This window comes from Triticum dicoccoides, chromosome 5A, assembly GCF_002162155.2.
Source record: "Triticum dicoccoides isolate Atlit2015 ecotype Zavitan chromosome 5A, WEW_v2.0, whole genome shotgun sequence".
Taxonomy (NCBI): domain Eukaryota; kingdom Viridiplantae; phylum Streptophyta; class Magnoliopsida; order Poales; family Poaceae; genus Triticum; species Triticum dicoccoides.
The window spans coordinates 114,680,030-114,690,552 of record NC_041388.1 but is presented as its reverse complement, the minus strand read 5'-3'; the positions used below and the strand labels follow the sequence as shown (position 1 = coordinate 114,690,552).

At 42.7% G+C, this 10,523-nt stretch overlaps 2 protein-coding genes across 15 annotated transcripts in view; one reads left to right on the top strand and one right to left on the bottom strand.

Moving 5' to 3' along the window:
• Positions 1-5,004: 5,004 nt before the first annotated feature.
• Positions 5,005-9,632, bottom strand: LOC119299903. 14 transcript variants are annotated; one of them, XR_005146348.1, is made up of 7 exons: positions 9,008-9,630; positions 8,675-8,723; positions 7,074-7,825; positions 6,700-6,827; positions 6,147-6,228; positions 5,837-5,923; positions 5,005-5,420 (listed from the first exon to the last, which is right to left on the bottom strand). XR_005146348.1 is itself a non-coding variant. In XM_037577026.1 (4 exons), exons 1-4 carry the CDS (start codon positions 8,829-8,831, stop codon positions 6,714-6,716), a joined length of 309 nt encoding a protein of 102 aa, XP_037432923.1. In that variant the 5' UTR covers positions 8,832-8,997; the 3' UTR covers positions 5,932-6,713. The 14 variants fall into 14 exon arrangements, 1 of the variants encoding a protein (XP_037432923.1); XR_005146342.1 differs by having other exon boundaries at positions 6,147-6,827; positions 9,008-9,631; XR_005146343.1 differs by lacking the exon at positions 5,837-5,923 and having other exon boundaries at positions 6,147-6,827.
• Positions 9,633-10,108: 476 nt separating this feature from the next.
• Positions 10,109-10,523, top strand: part of LOC119297069 — a 1,744-nt gene continuing 1,329 nt past the window's right edge. The window contains exons 1-2 of the mRNA XM_037575013.1: positions 10,109-10,303; positions 10,405-10,518. The gene's annotated coding sequence lies outside the window, so the exon portion shown is untranslated. The remainder of the gene's footprint in view (positions 10,304-10,404; positions 10,519-10,523) is intronic.

Genomic DNA, 10,523 nt, shown 5'->3' with positions numbered 1-10,523 from the left:
CATCATTTCATTGCATCATTTTCATTTGAGCTCATATTGATGCCCGAAATGCTGTTGGAAGAGGGCTATGTGATGATTATGTCAGACCTGTTTTAGCAAATGGCCTTTTGTCATTTTTGCCATGATTAATGTGTGCATGCTATGATCCTGAGCTCTACATGTGTTTTGTAGAATGCCATGCCATCTTTACAGGGGTGTATGCCATGTATTTTTTGTGATCTTTGTAGTGACTAGCACAAGCATGCAAAGTAGCTTACTCGATGATGCTGATTTCAGGGACTTACAATTTCACTAAGTCCTTGTCCTGTTTTTATTTTTATGCCATATGTTCATGTTGTTTCCTAGTGATCCGTGCCTCTTTTGAGGATGATCAGTAAGAATGTTTTGTTAATATTGTGGTGCTCTATCCATCCATGTCTTTGTTTGCATTTATGGAGCACCCTAACTTGAGTCAATGGAGCTCTACTTTTGCTATAAAATGATCCTAGCAGATTGTTGACATGTTTAGCGATTTTGCCGAGGATGTTGCTATTGATCTGTGCATGCTATGTTGTTATTCTTGCCATGTATAGCTTCTATGCCATGTCTTTTTGATGGGTGTATGCTCAGTTTGTCATGCCATGCTCTGTAGTGAGTGCATCGAGCTCGTAAACATGCCTACTTGTTAATCTGTTTTGCATGCTCCAGTTTTTCACTAAGTCTTAATCTGTTTATGTTTTTGCTATGTTCACATGCTTGCAATTGTATTTTCTGATCCCTTTTGGCTCAAGGTCACTAAGGGACTTTTGTTAAGTGCTTTGAGTAGCTTCATGACATGCATTGCTTTGCCATGATATGTTCCTGCAACATGTTGTTTTCATGCTCTAAACATTGCTTCCTGATGATAAATTCCTGATATGCTGTTAATTTCACTAAGTCTGAAACATGTTATCATTTGCACTTTTACCATGCTTGTTTGAACCTGTTAATGAGTGAATTAGCCGTAGCTCAGTGTTCATCTTTTGTCAAGCATCATGAGTGGATCCCTGCCATGTATTTTGTTGCCATGTTGGAGTGCTGTAGCATGTTGTTCTTGATGCATTTAGATGGCTACTTGCTGTTTATCGCAGATCGGTGCCATATTTGTTTTGCTTGCCATTTCCAAACCGTGCATCCGATTCCGGTGATCTTTATATCTATTTCAACCGAAATCAACTCCCCTTTCCAGTGGCACTCTTTGATTTCCAAGTTGTGGCCAGGTTCAATCATTCCTTTCCAAATCATGCATATGCATCAGATACCGCATCTCGCATATCATACCATGTTCGTGTGTTGGTTGTTTACTATGTTGTGTGCTTCTTTCCGGTGTTGCTTCTTCGGGTTGGTTTCGATAATGTCGTGTTTGTGAGGACCCGTTCGACTACGTCCGTTTGTCTTCTTCATGGACTCATTCTTCTTCCTTGCGGGATTTCAGGCAAGATGACCATACCCTCGAAATCACTTCTATCTTTGCTTGCTAGTTGCTCGCTCTTTTGCTATGCCTATGCTGTGATACCTACCACTTGCTTATCTTGCCTCCCATATTGTTAAGCCAAGCCTCTAACCCACCTTGTCCTAGCAAACCGTTGATTGGCTATGTTACCGCTTTGCTCAGCCCCTCTTATAGCGTTGTTAGTTGCAGGTTAAGATTGGAGCTTGTCTCATGTTTGGAACATGGTTATTTTGTTGAGATATCACAATATCTCTTATTTAATTAATGCATCTATATACTTGGTAAAGGGTGGAAGGCTCGGCCTTACACCTGGTGTTTTGTTCCACTCTTGCTGCCCTAGTTTCCGTCATATCGGTGTTATGTTTCCGGATTTTGCGTTCCTTACACGGTTGGGTTATAATGGGAACCCCTTGACAATTTGCTTTGAATAAAACTCCTCCAGCAAGGCCCAACCTTGGTTTTACCATTCGCCACCTAGCCTTTTCTTTCCCTTGGGTCGGCCAGCCCAAGGGTCATCTTTATTTTAACCCCCCAGGCCAGTGCTTCTCTAAGTGTTGGTCCGAAATGGGCAGCCTGCGGGGCCACCTCGGGGCAACTCGAGGGCTGGTTTTACTCGTAGCTTGACCTATCCGGTGTGCCCTGAGAACGAGATATGTGCAGCTCCTATCGGGATTTGTCGGCACATCTGGGTGGCTTTGCTGGACTTGTTTTACCATTGTCGAGGATGTCTTGTAACTGGGATGCCGAGTCTGATCGGATTGTCTTGGGAGAAAGAATATCCTTCGTTGACCGTGAGAGCTTGTGATGGGCTAAGTTGGGACACCCCTGCAGGGTTTTGAACTTTCGAAAGCCGTGCCCGTGGTTATGGGCAAATGGGAATTTGTTAATGTCCGGTTGTAGAAAACCTAAAGTTTACCTTAATTAAAATGCATCAACCGCGTGTGTAACCGTGATGGTCTCTTCTCGGCGGAGTCCGGAAAGTGAACACGGTGTTGGAGTTATGCTTGACGTAGGTTGTTCTAGGATCACTTCTTGATCATAGATTTCTTGAACGTGCTTTGCCTTCTCTTCTCGCTCTCATTTGCGTATGTTTAGCCACCATATATGCTAGTCGCTTGCTGCAGCTCCACCTCATACCTTTTACCCTACCCATAAGTTTAAATAGTCTTGATCGCGAGGGTGCGAGATTGTTGAGTGCCCATGACTCGCAGATACTTCCAAAACCAGCTTGCAGGTGCCGTTGAACCGTACAAGTGACGCAACCAAGTTCAAGGAGGAGCTCGATGAAGATCTTGTCATTTGTATTGTCTCGTCCTAGTTGATCGGTAGTGGAGTCCAGTCGGGACGATCGGGGATCTGTGTAGCATTTGGGGTAGTCTTCTTTTATTTTAGTTTCGTAGTCGGACCTTGATTGTATCTGGTTGATGTAATGCTTTATTCATGTAATTGTGTGAAGTGGCGATTGTAAGCCAACTATGTATCTCTCTCCCTTATGTATTACATGGGTTGTGTGAAGATTACCTCACTTGCGACATTGCTTTCAATGCGGTTATGCCTCTAAGTCGTGCTTCAACACGTGGGAGATATAGCCGCATCGAGGGCGTTACAACGTCATTCGTTCTTGCAAATTAAAATTGTTGTTTTGGATAAACAAATAACTATTTGGAGTTTTGTACACTTTATAATTTTTTTCTTCGAAAAAGAGGTTAAACCCCCTGCCTCTACATCATCGTGATGTATACAACTGTTTTTATTAATTACTATTAACTAGCACATATGTCCGTGCGTTGTAATGAGAAAAATTGATATTTTGTGCAAACATAATGTCCCACAATATCGGATTCACTATGAAGAACATGTTGCAATGCAACATCTTTCTATAAAATAAACATAAAAAAATACGTTGCAATTTCGCTGTGTTCATATTTTCTTTGTCGGGCATAATCTCCAACTAATTTCATTTAAGTATGATCATTTTAATGGCATTTAAGTATAATCCTTTCATTAATTACCATGACGTCCTCATCCGTTTTAGTCGGGAATCGGATTCTTCCTTTACTAATTTAGTAGCCCCAACACATTGAAGCCTACATATCTTTCTTTTAATTATCCTACCTTTTTGCCTCAAATTCTTCATGTAAAAATTATTAAGATCACAATCTTTGTTTTAGTTATTACATTGGTTTACCCATAATTCTTTCTTTAATTAGCCACATCCGTTTAAATATTCTATTCAAGCTCACAATCCTTTCTTTATTAGCTCATTTGCTTAATTAGCTCGCCCTAAATATGATGACTGCCACTCGTATATTTAGAGCGAGTTGGGATTAGTAAATGTGAAAGGCGCATAGGTCATTGGTTGTTATATCGAAGAGCTAGACATGAGGTAATATGTTTAATTTCCACAATGTTGATTTATTTTGACCCAGTTATTTTTCGTGGTTTCTATAAAAGCCCATAAAAGGCCCATCAACGTACAAGTACCTGGCCCAAATCGCTTAGCGTGTGAACCAAACGAAAATGACTAAACCAAACCAAGAACATCTATTCCCTTTAATAGTAGGTATAGATATAGATATAGAAGAGAGTATGTAATAAAACAACCATGACCGAGCCATTACAAGATACGAAACAAACAGTTACGACTAAATGGGCTTCTCCCATAGCAATACCTTCAAGGATGGATAAACATGTTCGCATCATCATCGTTCACGTCCGGTCCAAGACGGCTTGGACAGGAATTTTCATCCTAGTTGCCGAGACCAGCTAATGAAGACCAGCACAACAAAGCAGACAGCGCTTTCAACAAGTTAGCGACACAATTTCATCGTTACTGCCCCACCAATAAATACAAGACAAGCGTATTTACCCGGACATGAAGTGGCATCCCAACATCTCGAGGCCAGTTCATTCGATAGTCATATACGCCAATACTTCACGCACACTAGCAGAATTGTGAGATGATTTCCCACCTAATAATACCGCCACAACCGTCAGGAGGCCGCTCAAGTTTTGGTGCGGAAATACTTAAAATGTTGGCGGAGCTTCAGCAAGGCCGAATTGGTCATGGCCCGCCCCGCCCAACACAGGCCGGATGGATCTTGTGTATGAATGAGGAGGTACTTCACTGTTGATCTAGTCTGCTACGTCGTCACCGCTCGTTTAGATCTTGTGCACGGAGTGATGGATGGATGGATGTTGCGTCTCACCGTGTCCTGCACCCTGCGTTCTGCTTGACCTGCTCAACTATAATACGTATGTGGTCGATCTATAGACGAGTGAGTGCGTTATGTGTTGCGCCGCCGGCCTGCCGGAAGGAATCCGGTGTACGTATGTGTCCATGTCCTGCAGCCTGCGTGTGTTTAGTTGCTTGGTTCCTTTTCTTCCTCTGTTACTTGGTTATTTTTTCCCTTGATGTTGCTGCTCTTGATCATGCATGTCCGATGGATGGTTTATTAGTTACTAGATGACCCGTTGCGCCCATGACGCAAAAAGCGAGAGCGAGCCGAGCATTCAAACCATACATACGAGACTGATTCAGAACCAACTTAATAAATACTTAGGTACATATAGTATTATATATTCCACTACATGGTAGCATGATAGGTTAAATAAATTATTGAGATCACTTGATAATAGCATACATTGGCTTTATGAAGCAAACTATATTAGCAGAGATGCATCATATGTATAGCGCTTATCTGTTAACCTTTGCCTGAGTCTTATATCTGCCACCAGCAGGAACAATCAAGACATGGAAGTGGTGGTATTAGGCAGAGGTATCAAACATGATTCTATCATCCAAGCAGCTTTTCATGGTAGGTGCATTTGGTGGGCTGTTGTTGGTGAAAGCAGAAACCCAATGATGCTTGTTTATTCTCTGCAGCATGTCTTCTGATTGCAAAGCGGCATCGGTAGATGCAAATCATCATGGTGCAGATTTTGTTTTCTGAAATAAGGCAAGAGCAATTCACATTTTTTTTCTCATCACAAAAGGGCCAGAGATAATATAGGTAGCAAATCATTGGCTGAACTAAGATGTTGGGCACAAAATGTTACATAGCAGGAAAAAAAAATGCATAACACAATTATATACATCGTCTCTAAAAGAAAAAGCAACTGCACATGTTAATCAAGACTGAAATGAAGAAGGCATTCTGAATTACTTTGCTATCAGATATCAGCATACCAAAGGTACATCGAGTTACTATATATCAGCATACCAAAGGTACATCAAGTAAGTTTCACTTGCAAACAATAGAAAAACTTTAATCCAACTGAAGGATGAATAATCGAGAAACAAATATGGATATAAACTCGATTTGACTTTTATAATTAAGGGATAACAAAGTTTCATGAGAATACCTATTATGCCAATGGCGCAAAAGGCGAGAGTGAACCAAACACTCAAACCATGCAAGTAACAATATTTAGAGACTGATCATAGAATCTCTGAAACACAAGGAAATAGATATTTGTGTATGATGATCATACATAGCATTATATATTACATTGTATGGTAGGTTTATAGGCCAAAACAAAGGCATGATATCAGTTTATGATATCTTATTTATATTTCTTTTAAAAAGCAAAGCAGAGCAAAAAAAAGAAAGGCATGATATCTTATTCATTGAAGTAGTATGCCGCTGCCATCCAAAAAAACACAGGCCTGCACCTTCATCCTGCCATGTGCTCGGCACCCAACCTCATCTCCTCAGTCAACCTTCTTGATTTGCGCCTCCACTGTGGACGCAACTCTGCTTATGCATGAAAGATTAGTGAAGGTTAGAAGATTACACGATCCAAGCTTTTTTTGACCAGTGAAAGACAGTGGGAGAGGCTCCCACTGACCTAAATTTTAATTAAACATAGTTACTACATGATCCCGGCTTAGTAACATATCAAGCAGAACCAGGTAAGACAGGTCACAACAAAAGAAAGAAAGCTTTTAACCATAGTTCCCCTTTAGCCTTGTCCTACTATCTTCTTTCTCGAATATCTTTAGAAAGAAAGAAAGATGAATATCAGCACAAATCAGAACATCACCCTTCTCAAAATGCAAACAACAATGCATTTAGCTAAACGGTCAAATAAGTAATTCATATGTGGTGAATATGTATCAGCGCTAGATGTATTAATTAAACATTATAACTTTGACCACTAATATATCAACAAATATTTGCATCCATAAGGTTAAAATAAATAAATAAATTTGGCATGAACAGTACCATTTCAAGATATACTATCCAAGGCGTGAAAAATAAGAAGATGATGGCCTGGGTAGATGGTCTAGCTGGTTTATATTCCCTTTTTTCGAGATCAGATGAAGTTTAGGCTGGTGTTGCTCTCGATTTATCTGCATTAGTTGGTGTCCAGTTTAGCATTAGGTTTCAGATAACAGAGCAATTGCTGACTGACACACATGAGCATATATTGTTCTTTGAGCAAACACACACACACACACATTTTTTTTAGGTCATCACACATTAGGCACATTCTTTGTTGTTGAGTGAAATATACATTAGAAATTTTTCTTAGTAGACATTTTTTTTATCAAACTGAGCAGACACACATGAGCAAATGAGAGGGGGGTAATTCTCACCTGAGAGGGTGAGGGATGGCAAAAGCATGGTCGTCATGAAGCATATCGGCATGGTGGATTAATCATAGAAGAGGGAGGAAGTGAAATTAGTACTGACCTCATAAATGATGAAGGGAATAAAATAGTATCAGCTGCAACATAAGAGCTCCTGGAAAATAAAACTCGCTTCTCTGCATTTTGGATATAGTTAAAAAGGGCAAATCGTAGAAATGCTAAATGTTAGGAACCGACACCATTCATGTGTGAGTATGAGATTCAGATTAATGCTGTAAAATTATGTAACTTCCTAATAATCTTACCAGCTCTCGCACTATCTATCAATCTCCTGATATGCTCAATGAAGTCACTCACAATTCAACATGCCCTCAAAGCAGAGCAAAAAAACTTCCCAGGGGAGTATACTGTGCTTGTCAAAACATCCCAGCAGACAGACCATAGTGTTGAAGGCGGGTAGATACATAGTGCAAAGCAAGCTCTACTATGAACTAACCCCAAACTCGAAATATCCTAAATTAGTACACATATGCCTAGGCTGACTTCCATCTATTGATATTTCACCAAGAGCAGAAGAAGCTGGGCACTAACTGGATCAAAGACGATGAGATAAAATTGGGAAGGCAAACCTTGAAGGTTAATGCAAAGCTATTAAGCACCAAGAACATATGCTTCCCAAAATAAAGCATATGTTTACCATCAAAGCAGCATCTAACTCTTCTTCTTTGATCGTTACTTCCTGGAAACAAACAGCCAAGCTATTAAATTGTCGGATTTGACTATATTTAATTTGAGAGGATTAACTGCAAAGCATCATTAGATTCTTGAACTCGGCGTGTTTAGAATAAGTACACAGGACAAATTTTTCTCATACAAAATCGATGTGCAAATGTACTAATCAAGCACCCTTTTTTATTATCCAGGAGCTCCGAGTTTGTAACTCAACTGCATATGATTGCAGGTAATATCTATGGCAGGGCGTATCTTATAACCACAAGACAAATGTCCATTTGTTTGTAAGACATGCATAATCACTTTTCTTGCCGTCTTGAGGCTATAATGAGAAGTTAAAAAATGCTATCTATTATAAATCCTAATGTATGTGGTGTGCCTGCATTTAAAACATCTATGTTTTCTGACGAGGTGAATGGTAATGGCTGATTTACTAATTTTCTAAACTGATTATTTAATCAGTTTGCTTACATACTGGACTACACACGCACATCTTCTATATCATTGCTCAATAGGTGGACAAATAAGAAGCTGCTGACACTTTTGTAGGTGGACCATTTGCTCTATATTTGCTCCTCTGCAGGCATGCAAAGCTTAGCTTGCTTCCGAATCAACATGCAACGGTCAAGGAGTTATCTACATACTACAGAAATGGGTTCGCAGCTCAGCATGGATCTTCACCCTGGCTAAGAAGGTTCCTAGAGAGGCACAAAACAGTCAAAACTGGACTTCTTGTAGTAGTTCGCTGTGGCGCTAGCATAGTGATCGGTGATGGTGTCCTTACTCCAGCAATCTCAGGTGGATAATACCATCCTCTGGTGGTTACCTTTCATGTAAATGCACAATTCTGGTTATTAACCTCTCTGCATGCTCACCATGTTTTCTTCTGCTCCTTTCCTTGCAGGCCTGTCATCTATGTATGGGCTGCAAGTAAAACAGAGGCATGAAGAACAGTGATGACAGGACCAAGGCATAGATGACAAGATTGTTCACACTTATTGACAGCTAGTCGTACAGAGGCATGAAGACCATCCTCTGTTCACATGACCAACATTATTGCTCTGTCAGACCACAAGGTTCCAACAAACACTTTCTTCTACTCTTCACAAAACCAGAATTTGAGAAATCAAAACAAGTTATCAGAGAACCGGAAAATCAAGGAGGAGAAGGGGAGAAGCGGAGGGGAGGAGGAGGGGCATGACTGCTACCTGTAGACGTGTGTGGATCCATAGAGTTGCTCGCGCCCACCCCTTGCTTGTGCTGTAGTGGCCCTGTCCAGATCGATCGGAGAAGCTCAAGTGGTCGCCATCTTCCCAACCGACGAGCGCCCCCAGCTTCTCCCGCCTGCATGCGCCTGCCAGACCGTTCCCCTTCATTGAAGTCGCTGTCGGTCCGGTGGCCACCCCACAGGCTACTGCTGCCCTTCTAGCTCCAGCCACGCCCGCCAGATCGCCGTCAGCCGCCAAGCCCGCCAGAACCACGCCGGCCGCCACGCCCGCCAGACCCACGCCGGCGGCCTGCACCTAGGTCGCCAACACCCTCCTTGATCTGGCCCCTGCTTCCGCCGGCTCTCTCTCACGACCGGCCGTGGATGGAGGAGGTGAGAGGCGAAGGGGAACTCGAGGGGAACACGGGGCCCGCAGGCTTTTCACCGAAGAGGCACGCGACCCACACACCAGATGCACACTGTGAAGCTGGCCCGCAAGGAATAGAGGCCCACCGGTCATCCACCTGAGCAGAAAAGAGCAATGTATATAGGAACGAGCGGCTGGATTTTTTACAGCGGGATGAGAAGTTGCCAGCAAGGTGAATCGGTCGAGCCAGATCGTGCGCGCGATGCAAAGGCACCAGAATAGCGGGTAGCCTAGCGTCCTTTATATGTTCCATTACTCATCTCAAGTCTCAACTATCATTGTAGATCTGACCAAAGGCCATGGGCGGAAGCATGGGCAAGCTGGACAACTTTTGCTATGCGACCGCTGTGATCGCTCCCCTGCTTCCGATGTACAGTACGTGTACAAGAGTTTCGTCTTAAATCAATCTCATGTGCAATCTATCATTTTGTCTTAGTTGGAATCGTCTTTGTTTGAGAGAGAAAACATTTTGGATCATGATGGTTGCTATCTTTCCCGCATGCAATGCAGGCCGGCTACCGTAGGAACAAGGCGCTAGGCCAGCGTGCACGGCGGCCGGATGCCACCATCGCCGCACTCCTGTGTAATGCCGCCTGGGTTGTGTACGGCTGCACCGAGAACAACAAGGAGGGGGCCCTCTACGTCAACTTGTACGGCGGAGTGGTCCAGACCGTTCACTTCGTCACTTTCCTTGCACTTTGCAGCAGCGCCCAGCGGCTGGGCGCTCTGAAGCGCCTTCTATGTGCCGCGACCTATCTGGGTCTCACGGCCGCCGTCAAGTTCATGGAACTTAAGGAGGAAATCCATGGCTGGCTTTGTACGATGTCTGGTTCGGCCGGTGTGTCCGCGCCACTGGTTATCTTCGTCCTGGTACGTCGCGTTTCTTGCCGTGCCCATCAGATTGCTCTGCATATATACCAAACCAACATTCCTATGCTTATACTACATGCTTGCCACTCTACATCCTGCAGACCGAGAACAAGACCGTCGAAATGCTGCCACACTGGGCAGCCAGCTCTTTCTCCATGCTCCATGGCGCAGCTTGGCTTTATAAAGGAATGGAGACGACAAAGTATTACATCGCCGTATG